Source organism: Hordeum vulgare, chromosome 6H (genome assembly GCF_904849725.1).
Source record: "Hordeum vulgare subsp. vulgare chromosome 6H, MorexV3_pseudomolecules_assembly, whole genome shotgun sequence".
NCBI lineage: Eukaryota > Viridiplantae > Streptophyta > Magnoliopsida > Poales > Poaceae > Hordeum > Hordeum vulgare.
The window spans coordinates 557,646,485-557,671,084 of record NC_058523.1 but is presented as its reverse complement, the minus strand read 5'-3'; the positions used below and the strand labels follow the sequence as shown (position 1 = coordinate 557,671,084).

Here is a 24,600-nt window from a genome sequence, read left to right as displayed (position 1 = left end):
ATATCACAAAAAAAGTTAGCAACTTTTAGTGTGTTTTTGCGCAACTCCTGTGCATTCAACAAGCAACTCATGTGTATACACATGATGCAATTCATCTAGCATCAAAGTTGCTTATGTTTAGCACTAAGGTTGCCTCATCTAACATCAAAGTTGCTTTTGAAAAAAATCTTCAAGACATATTCATATGGGATCTCGTTTTGACGAGTTCGTCATAAGGAACCCAACGATGAAAACATATCATAATTCCGACACACGGTTTAGCTTTTTGAAATTTTTTTCGTACAGGAATTAATGCACATCCAACGCATGAGAAACCGAGTATGCACATCCAACACATAATTTAACTATTTCAGTTTGGAAATAGCAGACGACATCTGCCATGTGGTTGTTAAAGGGTGAAGTTATTTAACCTTCTAGTCATGGTAGATAACTTTAAAGGAATTTTCATTGATAGACGACCATACTACGCACACGAATAAGAAGTTGTTTTTTAGCACTAAAGTTGATCAATATCACCCAAAGTTGCTCAAAAAGAAAGTTTATCGGAACCTATCCATATGGGATCTTGTTTTGAAGTACTCGTCGCGACAAACACAATGGTGAAAACGAATTTGAAATTCGATGCTAGAATCAAAAGTTATGGATTTTAGAAAATTGTGAAGTCTCAAATAAATGCATGCGCGTGAAATTATAGATGGGTCTGCACGATCGGATGGGTAAGATGCATGCGCTCGGGGAGGCTTAAATTATTTAGAATATAGAGAGAGATTGAGCGATTGAAACCCTCCATGGCTTCGAGGCAGGGGAGGGAGATGCTTTCCCGTCCATGGCGTCCCGATGCTCCAGCAAGGACGACGTACTGGATTTGGGAGGGAAAGAACATGAGCTAAGGGTGTGAGGGAGGGTTGTGAGGAGGAGGAGATGGAGTGGAGGGACACACCTGAGTCATCGGGGCCAGGCCTACCGAAACCCTAGTAACAAGAGACAGTCGCGGATGGCATCGGAGGACGCGCGCGATGGATCTCCCCTGATAGGAGGGAGTAGCAGAGTGAGGGGATCCCTGTGGTGTGCTTGGCGCCATCGATTCCGGCTGGTAGGTCGCGTGGATCGAGCGTCATTGATGGTGGCGGCGACGAGAAGAGTCATGCGGGAGAGAGATGTGGACGAGGGAGGAGGAGTGCGGGGCTATGGTGGGTTGGGTGAGAGGGTGAGGGGGATGAGGGCGGCCGTTGGATCCCGGAGCATCCGACGGTGTTAAACCCATGATCCACGTGGCATGTATATCGACCAATTAAAATACAATACATGCATACAATGTTATAACCATCTAAATTAATCATATTGGACTAAAAATAAAGTGTTAAATCACGTCAACTATTTTATAACCTGGGAAATTCAAAAAAATCCAAAAAAAACTTCTCATTGTATCACCAAATGTAACATATTTTCACGAAGAATAAAGAACTTGGAATAAGATGAATATCTTTTCAAAGGGGTTATGAGAAATGGGTTTTAAGAAAGAAAAAAGTCATTTTTCTATTGTTGGAGTGCCAAAAATCATCTGACGTCGTCGGGCTTGGATCTATGGGCAGCGCGATCGAAGGAGATGATAGGAGGGAGGTATGCGGCCGCGTGCTTGGATCGATGGGCGGCTTGGGGCGGCGGGATTGAAGGAGAGGAAAGGAGGAAGGGGTGGTGGTACGAGAGAGGGAAGCGACTAGGGTTTGGACCGATTTCGGTATAACATGCTTTGTAGTAATATTATGAATTCAACGTAACACCTAGACATAAATGTGTTCAAGGCATAAACAACGCAATATTTGTACATTTATATGGCTTTAAAGGTAGTTTACACAATGATTTGGACATGTTATGTGTGAAGGTTCCTAGCTTTCAAGCCATGCGATCAATTTGGTTCGAGACTTGGTGCACCCTATTTTTGTCAGTTTTAATTTATGCCCCACAGACCACCAATCCTCTTGTCGAGACGTGTAGCTAGTTAACATTGACAACTAGGCACACACCTAAACAAAGGTGTTGAGTTGTCATCCGGTCACCCTCATCTAATTTCTGTGATGATATAATTTGGTCATGATGGACTTAAAATATGGTACTACGCATCATTCACATCTTTATGACCATTCTATGCAATCAAATAATGACCTTCCATCCCTGAATTGTCGTAACATTATGGGGTTTGTACCCATCCACACTCTTCACGACCAATTTGTGCATTTTGGTCATGGATCAATGACCAATTAAACCCTATCACTAATTTTTGTCCTAAATAAGCATTTTTGTTGTAGTGACAATACTGCCGAATCAAAATAAGACTAAGGAGGTAAGCAATCTGAACATCAATGCCCACAAATACTTTGTGTTCTACTCATGCATAACATCTACACATAGAACTAGCTCTTGACAACACTTTAGAGAAATGTTGCATCGGAAATAAAAAAATTCCTACGCGCACGTAAGATCTATCCATGAAAATGCATAGCTACAGAAGGGGAGTGCATCTATTTACACTTATAGATCACTAAGCGAAAGTGTATATATCACGATTGATCTAGAGAACAAAAATGTTTCATTTGGATAAGGCCGAAATTAAGGTTTTGTGGTTACATTTTTCAAAAAAAAACATGGGCAGAAAAAGGTCACGAAAACTTTAGGCAACCTGGGAAAGATATGAAGCATAAACAAAAAAATTAACCAAGCGCCATGTGTCATGCGCCAATACCATCACACAGTGGCGGCTGTTGATGATCCTGACTGATTCTAGTAGAATTTTTGGCATACCGCACATGGCTCCGCCAAGGCACGAGCCGGTGCAAGCTCGTGCGTCGTCAGATGTGACTGGACGCCTTTCGCTAGGGTACCCGATGTGGGACTAACAATTATTAGGTGTGGCTCGTCCAGCGAGCAACCCCATCACCTACTTCCATTACTCTTTGGCTGCACGCAGCCATGTAAAGGAGTACCTCCAGTCCAGTCAGAGACATGCATGAGCAAGCCTTGCACTCACAAGAGGTCAAGCTCATGCGCATGCCAATTGATAAACACTCCCTCCCTTATTAACTACTCTACTCCGTATAAGACATTTTAGATATTTCATTACAAATATTTTTTTTTTGTTTTTAAATATATTTTAATAAAAGACTACATATGATATAAAATAAGTGAATTCATATTTTAAAATATGTATACATACATTCGTGTGTACTCCAATACTGTAATCTCAAAAAAGACTTGCATTTGAAAACGGGGAAGTACATACAGATGTCGTCGCAAAAAAAAAGTACATACAGATGTATATATGTAATTTACAATAAAATCTTTAAAAATATATATATTTAGAAACAGAAACAGTAGGATTGATACTTTACGGTATACATGACCTTCACAACTAATGTTTGCTTACAAGACGTGTCATGCAACAAGCTAGTAGACGAAATAATTACATGATAGAGACACCAACTGAGGAAATACAAGACTAGATACTGAGATCGGACTAAGTAGTACTAATAGTAGCCGGAAAGACCAAAATAAATAAGGACATGATTTTACCACAAACACAACTAGGACAACTTGTCTTCTCCTTCTAGCGTGGATCTATGCATACTAAGTTATCTTCATGATCAATATGATGGCACAGATTGTAGACAACGGGTAATTGTTGACATATTGAGGTGGCGATGGTCGTTTGATGTCGGTGATGTTGACTACCATGCGCTTTCGTCCTATACGATATAGGTAATTAATATCTTCACACAAACAACCAATATCGGACTAACTTTAGGTGGTAAGAAGACCAAGTTAGAGTGTGTTACCTTTGAAAACCTCTTCATTTTTCTCTATCTTTTCATCGCTTGTTCTTGTCCCTGAAATAAACTTGATGATGTAACGAAAAGATAGTTTTGGGATGTGTACAATCCAATTCTAAGAGGCAAGAAAACCGATTGTTACCTCCGAGATAGAAGGTTTTCTATAAAAACATATTTTTATCTGTTTCAAGGAGCAAAATTAGTGTTAAATTTTTACATAATAAGTCAATAAATACTATATTTAAACTTGCCTTTGTTGCCGTTGTTGTTTTTCCGGCAATCAAAATTTGACCCTGAGACACTCATACCGCTAACTGAGCCATTCATACGGTTAGCATTCCAAACTAGGTAGCGGTATGAGTGCCTCAGGGTCAAACTCAGTTGGCCAGAAGGGAATTCTGGTCGGAAGGTGGAGAGGAGGTTCAAACTCTGGTGGCCAGAAGAACAGAAGAGACCGTAGGAGTTGTGGTTGGAAGGTGGAGAGGAGGTTCAAACTCCGGTGGCCAGAAGAAGAGAAGAGACCTTAGGAGTTGTAGTTGGAAGGTGGAGAGGTGGTTGTAGTTGGAAGGTGGAGAGGAGGTTCAAACTCCAGTGGCCAGAAGAAGAGAAGAGACGTAGAAGCTGCAGTTGCAATGTGGAGAGGAGAGAGTGGGATGGACGCACACTTGACGGGAGCCCGATTTTATAGCCGTGGAGAGGAGATACCGGGATCCAAATAATTGCTCTGAAATGCACATGCCTATGCACCAAAATGCAGTGCGTCTCGTTGGAGTAGTAGCTACCAGTAGCACCAGTGCGCCATTGTCTGAATAATAACACACGGTGCAGATGCCTGTCGCAATGCTACAGTACTATCGTCCTTTTCTGATGGATTCACGCAGAAAGAAAATGCAGGCCATGGTGGTGTCTCGTCGAGCAGTAGCGCTGCCACCACTCTACAGTATTAGGGCAGAGTCTGCGACTCTACAGTTATCATAAGCCTTGTGGAGTCCTGGTGATGGAACGAGCGCGAGATGCGGCGCGGCAGACCTGTATACGGCGTTTGTCATTTTGCTACATTTTATTTATTTAAAAAGCTGCATTCACGGTTGATTGCAACTCGAGTTTATCGAATTTTTGCTATAACCGGACGTTGGACTTTTGCTACAATCGTGTGAATTTTTGCTACAACCGGTATCATTTTTTGCTGCAACTGTTCACTAAAAAGTTGCATACACGTTCACATAGATATTTGCTACAACCGGCGTTTGACTTTTGATACCACGCTCAGCTTCTTTTTTTTGCTACGATCATGTAGATATTTTTTTTGCTATAATTGTTTTTTTGTTGCAACCGTTGACGAAAATTGCTGTATCGCACCAAAATTTGCTGCATCGGGGAAATTTTTTGCATGGATATATCTAACGGTCCCTTGCAGATTTGACGGTCGCCCTCGCACCGGCGCGCCGACGCGTGGTACTGCCGTTTTCTGAAGGTAAAAATTTTCCAGAGCCTCGTTTAGGACATTGCACAGTGATAAGCATGTCATCATACAAGTACTCACTACATACATTAATACAAAAGCATTTAGAACACTACTTTAGTAATCTAAACGTTTTTATATTAGTTTACATATGGAGTATTACCTAAGACTGTACTGCGTTGGCAATATAATTAGTTGGGGATATTAGCTTTATTTTTGTTTTAACCTTTTTGGAGTGGGTTTACAAATATGTTCATTGGAGGAAATAGATACACTAAATTGACAGACTAGTGTTGGATGTAAATTTACAGACTAGTGTTAGGTGTTCCTGTTTCAGGTGTGAGTGCAATTCTTTGGGCTTTTATTACTTGGTCTGCTGCGTGCATGAATGGGCGGGAGCTGCGTGCGCCACTTCTTCCTACTCCTACATTGGTGGCGTCATGCTTTTCTGCAGATCGAAGGCACGAGCACCACATGGTCTCTCCAGCAACAGCAACAGGGAGCGCGCTGCTAGGGTAACAAAATGATCTTTGTTACATCTCACCAGAAAAACAAGTCCAGCAGACAGATGCTGTTATCATGTCAAAAGTGTTCATTGTTCAGTCTTCATCAAATGTTCTTTCGGCTAACACGCTATGTTCGCCAGTGTTACAAACTTACAATCCATTTCACAGCGAAAGCAAACATCGGCAGGCAATTTCCATTTGCCAAAATACTTGACACTAATGTTATGCTAATCTCATTATTGTACTCAACTCAGTACTCCCTCCTATCCATATTAATTGTCGCCGACAGCAACATTTTTCATAGACAAAACAACGCACTCGCGCTGCAAAGCTACAGCTGTATGCACTGATTAATCGCCAACGATGAATCTGTGTATTTTGAGATGGTACTCCCTCCGATCCATATTAATTGTCGCCAGTCAACTCCGGAAGCGAATCCCAACATCTGACGACATACCCTTGTTGATATTGTCTCTAATCAACACCATCTCCGTCCACATCCACCCACTTGGAAGCCTGCTCTTGCATTTCTCACACCCTGGATTCTTATACAGGTTTATGGCCTGCAGGTTCACCGCTGCCTCCATGACGTTTCTGGCATACCTCACGAACTTGTCTTCTGCCCGAAACCCATAGATACTGAGCTCAGCCAGATTGTGGTGCTTGAAATTAGGGGCAGGTGGTTCCCACTCTAGTCCTTTGTCCTCCTCAATAAACTCATGCATGTACCTCTGCTCCCCCTTTGTCATTTCACATAAATGATCCCGCACCTGCATTCAACCAGGTCAAAAACGCCAAACAGGTCACGGAAAAACGAGAGAATTTGATTTGCATATTCAACATGTGGTGGAATAAAGATGAGAAATGAAGAATCGGTAGAAGAGTTTATTTACCATGATGCGTAGTTTCTTAAGGGTGGGTGCGCCTTGGAGTATGAACATCGTCCAAGTCAGATCGCATTCTTCAGATATGTTGAACAAATTCACAAGGCTTAGTTTGTGGAACACCGGTAACAATTGCTTTCGGCCTTCTGGTTTGACCCAAATCTGCAAAAGAGGGGGATAATGCAGAATTGTGTTAACCAAAAATAATGACTACAACCTCTCCATGACAGAGACAGACGTCATTCTGATAACATTAGTTGCAGACCTTCACTAACCTTTTCACATCTGAAGTTTAAATGCAGGTTGCTTATGGATGTTTTACCAAGCAACTCACTTAGCTTGAGCATCTTGTGCCAAGAAAGACCAATATTAATGATGCTCACAGTCTGGAGCTGTGGGACATAGCCCAAATGGAAGGGGTCATCTCGAGATAAAAAACAATTACATTTCAGTATTGTGAGCTTTGGTACCCACTTGAGATCAACCCTCTCAAGAGTGCTACCGGAAATCACTAGTTCACGGAGTTGCGAGTGTTCCACTTCCAGCAAAGACAGATCCCCCGTGTCACACTGGTAAAGGCGCAGAAACTCTAGTTGCTTGCATATACCGAAAATTTTGGGAAAGTCTGATTCGCCTAACCTCAAATTCTCTAGCAAGAGGCGTGCAAGACCACCAAATGCGTTTGGACACGAATCAAAGAACAACATGAACCGCTTCCCATAACTAAGCAAGTCCTCGACGTAACAATTGGTACGCACTTGGGTTAAGATTATAAACTCAACTGAAGCAACCTTTTGTGTTGCCATTGTGTTGGCAACAGTCTGGCCAATGAAGACGGAGTCATCTTCCAGATAGAATTGCAAGGACATTACGTGAATGGTGTATAGAATTCCCGTCCTGCTTCCCAGTAGGCTCCTGGTTGCTTCCAGCACGGTGGTGTTGGCCCGAACTATACCATGTGAGGTTAATTTTGGACTTCCGTGCTTGGCCTCAAAAGGACCAGCCTTTATGATAATTTTTGAGAGCATAGCAGGTATCTGCTTCCAACGTCTCGAGAGGATGGTGGTTCGCACGACGTCGGTGAGATCAAGTCGCTCGACAATGTTGAGCAAAACGTCATCAGGCAACTCGCTGAGCCTATCAACTTCGCTGTCCTACATTTTATATATATGGAAACGAATCAGAGTCGATTCCTTACTGTCTCATCACAGGTGCAATTTTAATATTTTCCACGGACAAAAAACTAAAAAATATATAAATATATTCCCACAAAAAGGCACAATTTTGATCATTATTTTTTTAGAAAAGGAGCGTGCCCCCGGCCTCTAAGACACAATTTGGATAGCACAGTTTTTTGTAATTACCCACAAAAGGATGTAATTACCCAGAGTTTTGAAAAAAAAAAAACATACTACTCCCTCCGTTCCTAAATATAAGTCTTTTAAGCAATTTCACTAGGGGTCTACATACGAAGCAAAATGATTGAATCTACACTCTAAATTATGTCTATATATATCCATATGTAGTCTACTAGTGAAACATCTAGAAAGACTTATATTTAGGAACGGAGGGAGTAGTAAGTACTTTCCAAGAGACTGCCGCAACTTTGATTTCGCCACCAACTCTGATTATGGCCACGAATTCTGATTATGGTTCCTAAGTTTCTATTATTCCTTGATTACTTTTCTGCGGTGATGTTGTAATAAGATAAGAGGATTGTACAAGGAGGGAAAAAGGATGAGGGGGACGAACTCACCAGCATGTTGTTGAGAGTAGGAGGATTTGCCGAGGCCGCTCGATCTGGCAGCCGGTCGCCTGGGAAGAGAGCTGCTCGTCTCCTCTTAAGACTGGCCGGATAAATATATACTCCCTCAGTTGAGACAGTTATTTTGAGACAGAGAGAGTAATAAGTAGTAGTAGCTGCTAGGTTCCCGCCACCAATGGAAAACCGGAGACTGAATTCGAAATTGGGCCTGCTTCTGATTCTAATCCGGAAAGGATTGCCGGTTGCAGCTCGGATTGGAGCCGCTCCCAAAAGAGCTGCTTCGATTGGGGAGTGCAGCTCCAAAGGGCAAAGGGGGAGCTGCTTATTTGGTCGCCTCTGCTCAAGCACCAATGGATCCTCATTCGAGGCATCCGACGGCGGTTGCGACGGCGAGAGAGTGGAGGTCGGCGCACGGCAGGCAGCGGTGCATAACTGACACCCGATCCTTTTCCCTTCTCTCTCTCTTGTTTTTTTAGAAATTCTCTCTCTCTTGGTGGAACCCTAGGATTGAACGGAGTGGCAAACCAATCTGTGGTTGGATGGTTAGAGTGACCGTGATATTCCCAGTCCACCAGGGTTCAAATACTAGTGCTTACATTATTTCCGATGATATGCTTTTAGTGCGAGGAGACGTTTTCGTCGATGACGAGGCGTCTACGATGACTTCGTAAATCTCAAGATGATATGTCGACTCGGTCTCTCGGTTTATAGGTATAAGTGTATGTACGTGTATATAAACATAGGATACAAGGCCCAACGTGTAATTGCAGCCATTGTTGTATGGTCCTCGAGCAGCTCGTAGTATTTCAAATAGAAAAGAAAAACTTTAATATTTCTCTTCAAGCTGCAAGTGGGACGTTAAGCGGAGTTCCGCATCCGCCCCACAGTTGTCACATAGGTTATGTGGGAGGTCCGCCTAGACCCACATGTTTTTATGCGGGATAAGTGGGTTTAATGGGATGTTCACTAAAGTTAAATTATTATAAGCATTAATGCAACAGAAAGCCATTAGATACAACACAGTTTGTAACTGGTAATGGCTTTTCTGATTAAACGTGAACACGTGCATCATGAGCACCAGCTAAGGACTTCGTACTGCATATGCATATGTTATTCTCTACTCGCTCTGGCTGCAGTTCCTGGGTGCAAACAACGAAGTCCCCATTTCCCTCCTTCACAGATGGCAATCCAATGGAGTACAAAGGGCCCTGCCCAACTAAAGACCCAATGAAGTACAAAGGGCCCTTGCCCAGCTAAAGCGTGTGAGTATGTACATGCAACTTTCATTATTCATAATTGAACTAAGTTTTTCTAATGTGGAATGTTCTCCTTTACAAATAGCATGGACAAACCAGAGACCCATTTTACTGGGATCTTAGTGCCCAGCATCCGTGGCTACATGTCTTGCAAGCAGTCGGAGCCGTGAAGGCATCTGTTTCCTCGTAACCCAGCAATGCTCAGTATCTTAGGATGTAAAGAAGTACATCCCATTGTCGCTGGCTTCTGGGACAATCTCCAGTGTTGAATTGGCGAGTACTGCAGATATTCAGAGATCAAGATTAACATGGGCATCAATGCAACAGTAAACATTGAGCTCTGTAGACCAATCTAAATACAAAAGAACAGTACTTTTTGAGGAACAGTACTTTTTGAGTAACACCTTACTCTCGAACCTTGTGTCATATTTCTAGTAAGGGCTGCTGGGTGGAGGGGAATAAGCGTAATTGCTTTAGATGGGAATGGAACTAAACTGAGATCCATGTGAACCTAAAGAGATTGGGTCTACTTTTTGCCTGTGCAAACTAGCCCCCGAGAAGAAAGGATTGCCCCATTAATGACAGAGATTGGCAGTAGTAATGTCTCATATTTCGAGGTTCCATGGTCCACTGAGACTAATCAAATTAGATAGCACATAAATAATCACAGGATTCAGAGCATATAGAGAGAATCCAAACAAGTAAATTATCATGGGGGCATAGCATATACCTTGATCTTCTTACTCTGGTTCTAATGATGCGCCTTCGTATCTTTCTGGATCTGTAAAACACAAAAGACAAAACACAAAACACGTAAATTATTAGATTAACTGTGTTTATCATTTTTTGTGAAGAATAAAAGAAAAACTTACTAACCATCTGTTCTCAACCAGTCTTGTAGGCAAACCAAAGCTTCAACGGTGGAGCAAGAAAGACTGCTCCTTATAGTCACTCACAATGCGTCCTCCAGAACTAAAGGCAGATTCAGAAGGCACTATAGACGCCGAAATAGCCAATACGTCATGAGCAATGGTAGAGAGAACCGGATACTTGGAAGACTTGATTTTCCACCATTCTAATATGTCCAACTCTTTCTTCCTTGGATACAACTCCTCTTTCAAATATTGATCCAGCTGATTATTTGCTTGCCCTTTTTTGCAACTGATATAATGATCCCACTCTGCAAGTGGATCATCGTCTTCCTCATCCTCCTCGGCACTAGGACTCCCACAATCTTCTTGTGGCTGATGAACATGGATCTCTCGAGAGTACTCATCAAAAAGCTTTTGGATTGCTTTCTTTAATTTAAGCTTCCATTCATTGGCTTCAGCTTCACTTCCAAAGTCTTTTAACATATATTCTAGGAGATCAAACTTAAACCTTGGATCAAATACGACCGGAACACAAATTGACATGTACGACTCTTTCTAGTATTTCTGTAACTTTATTTCCATTTGCTGCACCATAAGCACAATGCTGATGTTCTTACTTGATGAATCTCTCTTCAATATCTTTTTGATCTTACATAACTGAGGGAAGTAGAGATGACTAGTTGGATAGTTTGATCCAGAGAGAATATTTGTTGCCGTGTAAAATCCTTTTAGCAATTTGCAAGCAGCTTCAGTCATTTTCCATTCAACAGGTGTTGGACATAACTCGTATTACTTGTCTTGCTCCACTAAGGCATCAAATGCACTTCTAAACGGTATAGCTGATTCAAGCATCAAATATGTGAAATTCCAACGAGTTTGTACATCTATTGAAGGCTGCTTACTAAAACAACACCCTACTTGATTGATTATCGCTTGAAAATTTTGTCGTCTAGATTGTGAACTCCTTACATATTGGACAGATTCTCGAATGTTGTTGACCACATATTTCATTGAAAGAAGAGCATCTTGAACCATTAAGTTGAATACGTGAGGAGCACACCGAGAATGAAGCAACTCGCCTTTCAAGAGAAGACAACCTTTTTTAACCAAATTATCTCTAAAGTGTTTAATCATCGCGGTATTCACCGGGGCGTTGTCTAACGTGAAACCAAAGAGCTTATCCTCTAAATTAAAATCTTGAATAGTCTTTAGTATCACACCATACATGTTCATAGCATTGTGGGGGGGTCTCCATCATGACGAACCTTATGACAAATTTCTTCATTTTCCAATCTGAATCAATCACGTGGCAAGTGACACAAAGATAACCTAATTTTTGGACAAACTGCAACATGTGATTCTGGACAAACTTCCTCAAGAATGTGATTTAGCTTGGACAATGTTTATTCTTGAAGCTGCACCGTCCCTCAAAGAGTTGTGCATCACAGTATGGGATCATTCGTGTCATATGTTGATGAGATACAAAGAGTTTAGGGAGAGAAATGGCTACTGTGAAAAGGCAGACGTGGAGTGGAAGCCACATACCCCTGATTTCAAGCACAAGAATCCGGTTAAGCTCACCATCTATGGCTTCCAACCTGACGACATCTTTGTGCGATTCATCAGGTGTGTCATGGAACATGCGGTTAATATGGCAGAGATATTTCTGCACGACAAGAAGGTATGTCTGTGTTGTGATGATTTGGATCCCAAGGTGAAGTCCCCATCGAGATATCCACGGAATGCTGATGAGCGCAAGCAGATCATTCAAGAATTTGGGATGTCTTTGCCTGCTATGGTTTGCTTCTTGCCGTAATAATTGAAAAAAAATGAGATGTCTGTATGACCTAGTAGTAGTTTGCAAGTCCTCCATTGTATGGTCTGTTGTTAGGAGTTCAGGAACTCCACAATTCAGTAGTTATTGCGCTTGTACACTTGCTTTCTCTTAAATAGAAGCTATGGGCCTAATGGAGAAAATAATTGGTACATTTTTTGACATTTGTGAATGCTTCCTTTGGGATAAGTTCACTGCTACGTGGCTCTGTTTAGAGGTTAAAACTGAGTGCTCTTGATGTGTTGGAAGAAGCTGTCATGCTCACTTCATCTTTATCCATATCACTGTAGAAATTATAGTAGGATAATGCATTGCAATGATTTACGCTTTAATGTCTAAATCCCATCTTTTAGGAGCAAAATCAGATATTTGTGTTTTACAATGATTTACGCTTTGACTAATACTATATCAAAACATATGGATTGTGGCCAAGGAGAGAATATTTGAGCCTCCCCTAAAAGTCATCCTAATATGACACTAAAAAAAACCACCCCCGCGTCACCTTCCGCCCTCCTCTAGCGACATGAGGGTGACTCCACCGAGCGCTGTTGGACCTTCTTTCCTTCCCTACTTGTCTCGCCTCTGCTGGAGGCGCTTCGTCGGCGAAGCCCGGGCAGGCTCCTGTGAAGGCGGCAACGGGGCCTCTTCCTGGGCGCCCTCCGTTCTTCTCCTCTGTTAGGGCATTTATGCTCGTCTCTTTGGTTGGGGTAGCTGCAGGGCTTGAGTGAAGTGGTGTCAAGGTCTTGGATGCCAGGGCGACGACCCTAGTGGTGGTAGCATGGTGCTCATGGGCAAAGCCCGTGGCTCGGTGCTGCCCGGTGGCCATGGTCATGTGAGCGGCATGGTAGCCGGGGTGTGGCGTTCGGTGGCGGTGAGTGTTAGTTGGGGTGAAGACCTGATTCGGACAGACCGACGGCGAAGCTCGTTCCCTTCTTGAATGCATCGTCACGGCTCTCATTGCCCGACGTGTTGCTCGAGGGGAAACTCTGATCTTCGGATCGGACGGTGGCGATGCTCCTTGTTGATGGCGTCGTCTTGGAGTCCATGTATCATCATATGTAGCTTCATCTCTTCTTGATAGGGGTGATGTAGTTGCGCTCAGCGTCTTTGTATCATGTTTTAGGTGTGTGCGTGCATTTTTGTGACGTGCGTTTGTTCTGGACTGTTGATGATTGTTGTTTTATAGTATATAAAGCTGAACGAAAGCCTTTTTCGACAATATATTTTTCGAAAAGGAGGCTTTTTCGATAATATATGGATTGAACATGTATCAATAGTATCATCGTATTTGTCTTACAAAACAATTTATATTTCATATTTTTTTATGATAATTTTGTAGGCATAAAATAAGTGAAAATATAGTCAAAGCTATGCGATGAAGTCCAAAAAAAAAAATCAACCCGTGCCTAATATTTTGGAAAGGAGCGAGTACTACAAGCTGGACCTCGATGACCGAACAATGGCTTTAATCGCACGTCACATTCTAATCCAAGCTGTGGAAGTGTATATAGTCTCTCATTTCAGAGTTTAAACTTTCTGGACCAAATTAAATAAGTAATCACAAAAGATATTTTCTTCTTACCTTGTGTTCTGTACGATTACATGCAGGTGTGGGATCATTTCTGTGATACAATACTGGATGAAGAGGAGAGGAAGAAGTATTCGTATAGCGAGGAGCCGAAAGATAGTGGATTAGAATGTGGCGGGTCTGCATCCGGTTTCAAGCACCACAGCTTGGCTGTGCTTAGGATTTTTGGGTTTCAGACACAAGAGAAGTTTATGAGTTACATCAAAAATATAATGGAAGCGGCGGTGAACCTTGAGAACATCTACTTGCATAACAAGCCGGTTCGAAGGCTATCGAGATACCCATGGACAAAGCAAGCAGAAAATTTCGGTCAGGAACAAAATCAACAACGACATGTGCTCAGCTGTGGAAATCTACTTCCCCAAGTAAACAACTTCGGTGTTGATGTGCTTTTCTTACTTTAGATTAGAGCAACAATATTGTTATTGGATTCAGTGTGCAAAAGTTGCCCTGTTTTAATGCGTTGTAAGGTACTCCCTCCGTTCCTAAATATAAGTGTTTTTAAAGGTTTTACTAGGAAAATACCTTCCTCCGTTCGATTATTATTTTTCATATTTATAATCATTTTTTGGAATTCAGAGCATTGTTCAAATCCCGAAACTAAAATTTGGAACTTTTCTGTAATCCCAGAAACTTATTGAAATTCGAAAAACAAATCATGAATATTTTTTGAAAAAATTCCAATTGTTTTGAAACCCCGAACAATTTTTTCTACTTTTGGATTTTTGAACATTGTTCGAAGTTACAAACAAAAGAAACTACGAACGACGAAAAAAGAACAGAAGCACCGCGCCCGCTCATGCGCCCAAACCGCCAGGAGCTCTCTGCGCAAACTTTTCGGCCGGCCCGTATGGCGGAGGGGCGCCCCATTTTTTTAATTTCTTTTGTTATTTTCGGGTTTTTTTATTTCTTCTACAAAATTGTGGGGGATTTGAAAAAAGTTTCGAATTTGAACTAATGGTCAGGATTCAAAACAAAAAATTGAATTTCAAAAAAAAATCACGAGTTTGAAAAATCGTTTTCCAATTAAAAAATGTTCTGAGTTTGAAACATATTCTTGAATTCAGGAAATGTTCTCGGAATTGAAAAAAAATGATAGCGATTTGAAAAGGTGTTCATGAGTTCAAATAAATCATGATTTTGAACAAATATTCGTGGGTTAGAAACTGTTCATGAATTTTACAAAAAATGTTCACAAAAATAAAAATTGTTCATAAACTACAAAAAGGTTCATCGAGTGAAAAAATGTATAATGATTCAAAAAATCTTCAAGAATTAAAATAAGTGTTCATCATTTAAATGTTCTTGTATAAAATTACGAATTTAAAAACTCAAGCCCAAGAAAGGTATAAAATCATAAAATAAAAACTCAATGATCTCGGTCACCTGAATCTTCCTTGGTGTCCACGTTCGTCACAGACCCAGTGGGCTGTCAGGAAAGGTATGTCGAGGAGCTTCTGGACCGAACTACTTTGTTCAATTGCAAGCCTTCTTCTACTCCAGTTGACACCAAGCCCAATGTATCCGCCACTTCCGGAATGAATTTTCACGACGCCACATCTTCTCAAATCATGGCCAACATGCTCCAGTATTTGACGTTAACACGTTCAGACATTGCATGTGTCGTCGGTCAAGTCTGCCTCCACATGCTTACTCCTAAAGATGCTAGTACATTGGTCTCTTGTTAAGCGACTTCTTCGCTACATCCATGGCATGACACGTCTACTCGTGTCTTGCGGATTCATGATCCTTCATCCTTGGATACTGCAGCCTATTCTGATGACTAGGCTTGCTGCACTGACACTCGTCGGAGCACTTCTCGGTTATTGAACACATTAACGAGGGGGAGAAGGGCGGCCAACTAGCATGTCCACATGGCGCATGCTGGTTGGCCATGGCGAGATAATTTATGATTTCTTTTAGATTATATTTGATAGTTGAAAGTAAGACTTTTTTATTTCTTTTGAGAAATGTTTTTTTGGAGATTATTTTTGGAAGATGGAAGTGAGACTTTTTCCTTTTCTTTTTGAGTATTTTTTAGACCTTTTCTTTTTCTCTTTGAAATGCGTGTAATGTCCATCTGTTGCAAGATTTTTTATTTTTATTTTGAGATGAAGATGAGTTTTTTAAGAGGAACGAATACACACAGAACTTCCTCTTAAGAGGCCTGAAATTATGGGTCCCAGCCACTAATGTGTCTATCTTGGTGGCAGTCACGTTTCTTGGTCGTCTGAGCGGCAACCGACGGTATCCAAATCCAGAGTATTGCTCCGTAGCAAACACAGTTGCTGGCTTCGACAACTTCTTGGTGAGCTATATTTCCCCGTCGGCAAGGTTACCTCTATTTTTCGTGACAACGTCTTCATGGTATACCTTTCCGTGAACCCCGAAGCATATCGAGTTTGACATACATTTCGTACGCGAGAAGGTTGCTCTTGTGCAGTTCCGAGCTACTTGTTCATGTACCCGCAGCTGCTCAGGTTTCTCTTGTGCGGTTCCTAAGGACTTCCTACGTCAGGTTTTGAAACTTTTTCGTTCGCGGATGGTATCCCAACCTCCTAAGGGTGCGTTTGGATTGTCGGTTTGGTTTCAATACCGATGTATAATTGCTACAGACTTCGGATGGTCGTTTTTATTTTGGCCAGAAATCACACTACGACCGGTAATATACACTTGTAGATTAAATCCAGGTGTATAAGTTTACACCTATTCCAAGAGGAGTGTAACTAATCTGCCCATGGTTTTTTAATTTTTACAGTGGGAATATATATATTTTTAAATTAAAAAATATATAATGTAGGACAATAAAGTTGATAGGCTAAGCAAGCTGCCCGATGACGTTTTGCTCAACATTGCCGAGCGACTTGATAATACCGACGTCGCACGAACCACCATCCTCTCCAGACGTTGGAAGCAGATCCCTGCTATGCTCTCAAAAATTATCATAACAGTTGGTCCTTTTGAGGCCAAGCACGGAAGGAAAAAATTAACCTCACACGATGTAGTTCGGGCCAACGCCACCGTGCTGGAAGCAACCAGGAGGATACTGGAAAGTAGGACCGGAAGTCTATACACCATTCACCTTATTGTCCGTGCAATTCTATCTGGGAGATGACTCCATCTTCATTGATTGACTGTTGCCAACACAATGGCAACACAAAAGGTTGCTTCAGTTGAGTTGATAATCTTAACCGAAGTGCGTACCAATTGTTACATCGATGACCTGCTAGTTATGGGAAGCGGTTCATGTCATTCCTTGATTCGTGTCCAAACGCATTTGGTGGTCTTGCACGCCTCTGGCTAGAGAATTTGAGGTTAGGCGAATCAGACTTCTCCAAAATTTTCGGTATATGCAAGCAACTAGAGTTTCTGTGCCACGGGGGATCTGTCTTTGCTGGAAGTAGAACACCCGCAACTCCGTGAACTAGTGATTTCCGGTAGCAATCTCGAGAGGGTTGACCTCAAGTGGGTACCAAAGCTCGTAGTACTGAAATTTAATGTGTTTTTATCTCGAGATGACCCCTTCTGTTTGGGCTATGTCCCATAGCTCCAGACTGTTAGCATCATTAATATTGGTCTTTCTTGGCACAAGATGCTCAAGCTAAGTGAGTTGCTTGGTAAAACAGCCATAAGCAACCTGCATTTAAACTTCAGATGTGAAAAGGTTAGTGAAGGTCTGCAATGTTATATTAGCATGCATGATGTGTGTCGTGGAGAAGGTTGTAGTCATTATTGTTGGTTAACATAACTCTGCATTATCCCCCTCTTTTGCAGATTTGGGTCAAACCAGTGTTCCGGTGTTCCGCAAACTAAGTCTTGTGAATTTGTTCAACATTTCTGAAGAATGCGACCTGACTTGGACGATGTTCATACTCCAAAGTGCACCCATCCTTAAGGAACTATGCATCATGGTAAACTCTTGTACCGATTCTTTATCTCTCATTTTTATTCCACCTCATGTTTGAATATGCAAAGGGAATTGTCTCTTCTCGAAGTTCGAACTTTCCATGACCAGTTAGGAGTTTTTGACCCGATTGAATGCAGGTGCGGGATCATTTATGTGAAATGACGAAGGGGAAGCGGGGGTACATGCATGAGTTTAGCGAGGTGAAGGACAAGGGACTAGAGTTGGAACCATCTGCCCCTGATTTCAAGCACCACAATCTGGCTGAGCTCAGTATCTATGGGTTCAGGGCAGAAGACAAATTCGTGAGGTATGCCAGAAACGTTATGGAGGCAGCGGTGAACCTGAAGAAAGTAAACCTGTATAAGGATCCAGGGTGTGAGAAATGCAAGCGCAGGCTTCCAAGCAGGTGGTCGTCGACAGAGATGTCGTTGATTAGAGACGAAATCAACAAGGGTATGTCGTCAGATGTTGGGATCCGCTTCCCAAGTTGATGGACAACAAGTAATATGGATCGAAGGGAGTGCCATCCAACAGTAGCTTTGCAGCGCGAGAGTGCGTTGTTTTGTCTAAGAAAAAACTTGCCGTCAGATCGCAGGGAGTACTAAGTTGAGTAGTCTTAACATTAGTGTCAAGTATTTTGGCTAATGGAAATTGCCTGCCGATGTTTTTTCCGTTGTGAAATGGGTTGTAAGTTTGTAACACTGGCGAACATAGCGTGTTAGCCGAAAGAACATTTGATGAAGACTGAACAATGAACACTTTTGACATGATAACAGCATCTGTCTGCTGGACTTGTTTTTCTGGTGAGATGTAACAAAGATCATTTTGTTACCCTAGCAGCGCGCTCCCTGTTGCTGTTGCTGGAGAGACCATGGGGTGCTCGTGCCTCCGATCTGCAGAAAAGCATGACGCCACCAATGTAGGAAGAAGTGGCGCACGCAGCTCCCGCCCATTCATGCACGCAGCAAAGCAAGTAAAGAAAACCCAAAGAATTGCACCGTCGCATAACATACTCACACCTGAAACAGGAACACCCAACACTAGTCTGTAAATTTAATTACATCCAACACTAGTCTGTCAATTTAAGCTATATGCAGCGTATCTACTTCCTCCGGTGAGAATATTTGTATACCCACTCCAAAAAGGTTAAAAGAAAAATAAAGCTAATATCCCCAACCAATTATATTGCCAACGTGGTACAATCTTAGGTATACTTGTATCGTTTGTATATGTATGATGCCATGTTTTTACTGTGCAATGCCCCTGGAAAATTTCTACCTTCAGAAAGCCCAAAAGACAGCTTCCAGAGACCTCTTCACAAAACTAGTCGCTACCCGTTCAATTTACAGTGGGATTTTCCCATCTCAAGCTTCCTGAGCGCATTAAAATGTTTGAGTAATCACATACGAGTAGTTTTCTTCTTACATTTGTAAGTTTTGCTTGCCGAAATGCAGGTGTGGGATCATCTATGTGAAATGATAGTGGATGGGGAGCCGACGAGGAAGTATGGGTTTAGCAACGACAAGGAGTATGCGTTCGTACCGTGGAAAGCACCTGCATCTGATTTCAAGCACAACAATTTGTGTTTGCTCAGGGTCTTTGGGTTTCAGTGTGAGCCGAAGATTGTGAATTGCATCGAAAGCGCCATGAAAGCATCGGCCGCCGTGAAGGACATATACTTTATTTTTCAGAAATAGTCACCCGGCCACGCTTGCCAACATATTGGACATGGGGATCAGTTCGCGTGTAAGGATTCATTTGCCGGGCTTGCATTACTTTGACTGAATTTTGCGTATGTCATCTGAAGGGCTGGACAGTTTGTGTTAGCTGTGTAACTCCTATGTTATCAAGTGTGTTTTACTCCCTCCGTTCGTAAATATATGATCTTTTAGAGACTTTAATATAAACTACATACGAATGTATATATACGTATTTTAGAATATACATTCACTCATTTTGTTTCGTATGTGGTTAATAATAGAATATCTAAAACGTCTTATATTTAGGAACAGAGGGAGCATTTGACAGTCGAGGGAAATGCCCTGCATACTGTTTTATATGGTCAACTGGAGCTGTATTGTCAGTACACTAAAGTGTTGTAGCTATGACCTTTGTTTGATGAACCTACTTGACTACTCCCACCGTCCTATAATGTAAGATGTTTTTGTAAGCTAACATAGCTTTTAAAAACGTCTTATATTATGGGACAGAGGGAGTAGTTGCTACTGTCCGGCTAGTTGTAGTTTTGTAAAAATAATCTTGTTTTTGCGTGTTCTGTTTTGTTTCAGAAAATAATTTAGGTTTTATGTGTTTATTAGTTCGCCTCATGTACTGCTTTGGAAACTCAGATGTTTTTAAGCTGGCACTTCAACATTTATTAAGCAAGGCAAGCAACATTGCGGCTAAACAGACTGCAAATTTACTCTCGTCCGTGAACCATCAAGTGTTATTGGTAACTGAAGAAACTGTAAACGGTTGAACACAAGCAGAAACTGAGGAAGATACTGCAGCAGAACTGCAAAAAAGCCACGAGCAATTCGCACAAGTAAATTGCACTTGCAGGCTAGATTGATGAAGGAATATTCCACGCTAAATGCACTTAGGTTAAAGTAAACACAAGAAAATGCACTAGACCTGTGACCACCCCTTGGCTCAAGATGCCGTTCATGCATAGTATAGCAGAAGAGTACAACTGAGAACAGAGTTTCTTCCAGGGAGATGAACATGCAGTTGAACAATTTGCGAGAGTCACAAATCCCTAAAATAAGAGTGACTCCTTCAATTTGACATCCACCGTGAAGTCCTCGAACTGTATGAAGCCTCCAGATTGATGCAACACACTGAAGGTAACAGACCCACTCAAATCAGCTTCATAGTTCCTCTGTCACAGGAGCTGCAGAAGCAGAGTAACCAACCAAGGGAGCGTGATGGGTTTTCACTGAATAACCCAACACATATATGGAGGACTATCGTGTATTGCCACTTACTGTCCAGCCCTTCCGACGACATACGCAAAATTCATTTGCCGAGTACATGTTTTCTGCTTAAAGGGCAACGGCACCAAGCCAGCAGCCTACCCGGCCAGCTATTACTATCTTCGCATGACACGGAATTTTTCTCGCTTGCGGAAACGCTCAAGCAACAATTCATCGGTAGCAGCTTCTCTATGCGCTGCAGGTGGACCACCTGGATTGTTACTATCTGTTGGTTTGCCTCCAGTTTCATTAGCTTGTGAATCTTGACCTTTGTACAGCTCAGGATGTTCTGCATTGCAAACAATGGTTTAGTAACATAACAAGGAGGTGTATCAATAACATGACACACTGACTGCGTTTCAACAACATAATAGGATTAACATATCATCGCTGACACTGTCTGCAGAAGTGCAGATTGATAAGCAGGGGGGTTTAACCAGTAGTGCATTTTTGTATGAAAGGGAAAGTAAAGTCTTGAAGGGGAGCCTTGGCGCAGTGGTGAAGCTGCTGCCTTGTGACCATGAGGTCACGGGTTGAAGTCCTGGAAACAGCCTCCTACAGAGATGTAGGGAAAGGCTACGTACAATAGACCCAAAGTGGTCGGACCCTTCCCTAGACCCTGCGCAAGCGGAAGCTACATGCACCGGGCTGCCCTTAGGGAACTGTAAAGTCTTAGATTCAACTTTTTAAACTAGTCCTACCACAGAATCAAAGTACCAGTAGCAGATACGCTCTAAAGAGTTCTGCCACAGGAACAAAACTGTCTTCTTGACACTGAATAATATAATCTAAATATCTCATGTAACAGTGATACATGTCCTCACTAACAAAAATAAAACTAAGGAAGTGACCTTAAGTGCATACAAACCTCTTCGCAATTTTTCAGCATAATCTCTCCCACGATGGAAAAAATCAGCACTGTAACTTGATGGAATGTTTGCATCTGATTTTGTTTTACCCGCAAGCCTCCTCTCTTGCAGCATTTTTTTAGCTGCTTCGGTTTCTTCAATGTTTCTCAATTTGTACCTGTAACAATCAAGAAAGCAACGATGAATTGATGATAACTAGGCCCAGATGAAAACATAAAACTGTACATAGATATGCACACACTTTTATGTAAACTCTACTAGTACCACTTAAACAGTGCATCATAATGGCTACAAGCCTATATACAGAGCAAGGAATATTATCAAATGAAGATTGTTCTGTTAGTGATGACATTCACAGAGAAATCTTTTGAGATCACCAAGATTAATTTTAGAAAGCAAGAAACATGATATATCACCAATATCAAATTATCGAGTAAGCAGGAAATCAGGTTATATGACTGAAAATTCTGTATCCATGAGAAATTGACAGGGTGAAATTTATTGACCTAGACATTAACCACACACTGTTACGCCTCAAATACCAACAATAGTATTAGTATAGCAGAGAAATATCTATAGGTTTTCTGAATGCTTACACAACTTAATAGGTTCAGTTGCTAATAGCATGCATCAATGACAAAGAAGATCAGTACAGTAGCCATGATCAACCGCACTCTTTGCAAAGCAATCTTGAATCAGCGTTGCAGATATTACATGGATAAAATGCATAGCACACGTAATGACACCAAATGAGATCCAAATGCTTTCCTAGACTTCCGGCTGCAAGGATTTTGCTAATCATGAAAAATAAAAATTCTAAATTAACTCTAACAGATAGGAAGCTTGGAGTTCACACAAAATTAAACCTATCTAGCGCGTTAAATGTAGCAAACATTAGAAGTAGAACTGCCAGCACCCAGCAAAGAAACTTTGTCGGCAATGGACCATTGGACCGAATAGTTGGCACAGGTTATAAGTGATCTGCACAGATGGGAATTAACCAGTAGGTTTCATGCACTTATCTAGAGATTTCTGAACAGTAGTAAATTGCTCTCCCTCACAAATCGACATAGGCAACAATAACAAGTACGCAACACATGAGACTTCTTTTAGGCACCTTCCCCTCTCAACCCAACATAATGATATAACTTTAGCAAGTTTAATAACTCTAAATAAAGACAGAAAAAGAGGGGTGCAAGCACACACTCGATGGGCAGCTGAACTTCAGCGATGCCGGTGGTCCACTGGGTTGAGCTCTCCTCCATGTTCTTCTTCCTCACCTACAAGCAAACAACACAACACAACATCATTGCAGTCCCACAACACCACGAACAATCTCACCCCGAGGGGCGAATCACAGGGCTGTTCAGCCACAAACAAACCTTGAGGTGGTCCGGCACAACATAGAGCTCGTCCACCTGGTCCTTATCGTCCTTGTCGTTCACCTCGATCGCCTTGCCCCTCTTCTTCAACAGCTCGTTCTCCACATACCTCAGCCTTGAACGATCAGACCCAGGCTTAAGTCAGTTCTGGAAACCGGATTGATAACAAGAATAAGCAGAGGCAGATACAACAACGCACGCACATGTTGGGGTCTTCGATGGTAACAGCGGTCTCCTGGGCAAAGGTATCCTGCAGCACGAGGTCCTCCTCGCCGGCTGCCCCCGCCCCGCTGCCACCTCGGCCCCGAGCGGAGGACCCGTCGGTGGCGCCGGCGGCGGAAGCGGCGCCGGTGGCTACGGACGCCGCGGGGATGCCCAGCTTCCTCTCCCGGAGCTTCTGCATGTACCTGATCTCCTCCAGAGCAACGCTGCGAGGGGCGAAGGGCGGGAGGCATCAGCAGCAAGAAACCCTAACGAGGCGGGGGAGGGGAGCGAGAGAAGGGTACCTACCGGCGGGTGTCCTCGTCGTCGGAGTTGTCGGCGGCGTCCGACTCGAGGCTTCGCTTGCGGAAGTTCTTTACCATGGCGAACCCGTGCTGCGCTCGGGCCGGTGCTGGCGGGATTTGAGAGGATTCCTTGCCGGATGAGTCGCCGGCGGCGAGGGTCGTCGTGGAGATTTGGAATGCTGGAGCGGATTAGGGTCGTCGCGTCGGAGTGACCCCGGCTTGGTGGCCCGGAAGTTCGGGCCCGTTCCCTCGGTGCTAAGCAAAGCCCATAGACTGGCGTGGGTTTCCTTGTTTGTTTGTTTGTTTGTTTGACATAAGGCTTACTCATCATTGTTGATACATATTTCTGCTTCGTGCACATGTTTAAGAGCATCTCCAGCCGTTCGGTCTTCAGGGACATGAAATAGCGTCGTCTGGGGTGCGCCGACGGAAACATTGGGGGGGGGGGGGGGGGGGGGGGGGGGCTCGGGTTCCTAGCCATCAATTTCGGTCCATTTTTAGCGCAAATTGGCCCACTTTCAACGCAAATTGATTCACTTTTGGCTCATATTCGGCATGCTTCGCCACGATCAACAATAGTTATTTTTCTATCACATAGTTCATGATAGAGGCGAAGTTGTTTCTGTCTTTCGATGAGATCGTGGGTATCGTTTTGGTAGAGTCGACTTTGACGATCCGACTACGAACGTGTGAGGACGTCACGCCTTAGCAATCGCTAAATCAACTCCGAGAGGTTATTGACCACGCCGAAGCACGATCAACCTGACAGGTCTGTTTCCTGCACGCAAACGAAGAACAAATAAGAAAGTAAGATGCAGTCAAGATATTGCGAATATAAGAGGAAAGCTTTATTGATGAAGGTGGGGTTCTGTGACGCCTTTGTCTCGTCGTAGAACACAAACAAAGAACACGAAGTTGCAGCTATGGCAAACTTGTAATCTAAACAAAATCCAAGTCTAAACGGTGCCCT

General features: G+C 42.5%; 2 protein-coding genes, 1 long non-coding RNA gene and 1 pseudogene across 4 annotated transcripts; 1 reads left to right on the top strand and 3 right to left on the bottom strand.

Annotated features, from left to right (window-relative positions):
* Window positions 1-3,336: 3,336 nt before the first annotated feature.
* Window positions 3,337-4,069, bottom strand: LOC123404147. Of its 2 annotated transcripts, XR_006611669.1 has the most exons (3): window positions 3,967-4,069; window positions 3,831-3,881; window positions 3,337-3,740 (listed from the first exon to the last, which is right to left on the bottom strand). It is a non-coding gene; the product is annotated as an uncharacterized LOC123404147 (long non-coding RNA). The 2 variants fall into 2 exon arrangements; XR_006611668.1 differs by having other exon boundaries at window positions 3,831-4,069.
* A 2,142-nt stretch (window positions 4,070-6,211) lies between these two features.
* Window positions 6,212-13,235, bottom strand: LOC123405906 (F-box/FBD/LRR-repeat protein At3g52680-like). The gene is made up of 4 exons (XM_045099421.1): window positions 12,975-13,235; window positions 6,952-7,830; window positions 6,686-6,838; window positions 6,212-6,562 (listed from the first exon to the last, which is right to left on the bottom strand). Exons 1-4 carry the CDS (start codon window positions 13,233-13,235, stop codon window positions 6,212-6,214), a joined length of 1,644 nt encoding a protein of 547 aa, XP_044955356.1.
* A 9-nt stretch (window positions 13,236-13,244) lies between these two features.
* Window positions 13,245-18,389, top strand: LOC123405905 (annotated as a pseudogene).
* Window positions 18,390-20,434: 2,045 nt separating this feature from the next.
* On the bottom strand, window positions 20,435-23,905 carry LOC123403053 (protein COP1 SUPPRESSOR 2). The gene is made up of 6 exons (XM_045097027.1): window positions 23,635-23,905; window positions 23,328-23,552; window positions 23,125-23,239; window positions 22,949-23,022; window positions 21,742-21,899; window positions 20,435-21,162 (listed from the first exon to the last, which is right to left on the bottom strand). Exons 1-6 carry the CDS (start codon window positions 23,706-23,708, stop codon window positions 20,990-20,992), a joined length of 819 nt encoding a protein of 272 aa, XP_044952962.1. The 5' UTR covers window positions 23,709-23,905; the 3' UTR covers window positions 20,435-20,989.
* Between the last annotated feature and the right edge of the window lie 695 nt (window positions 23,906-24,600).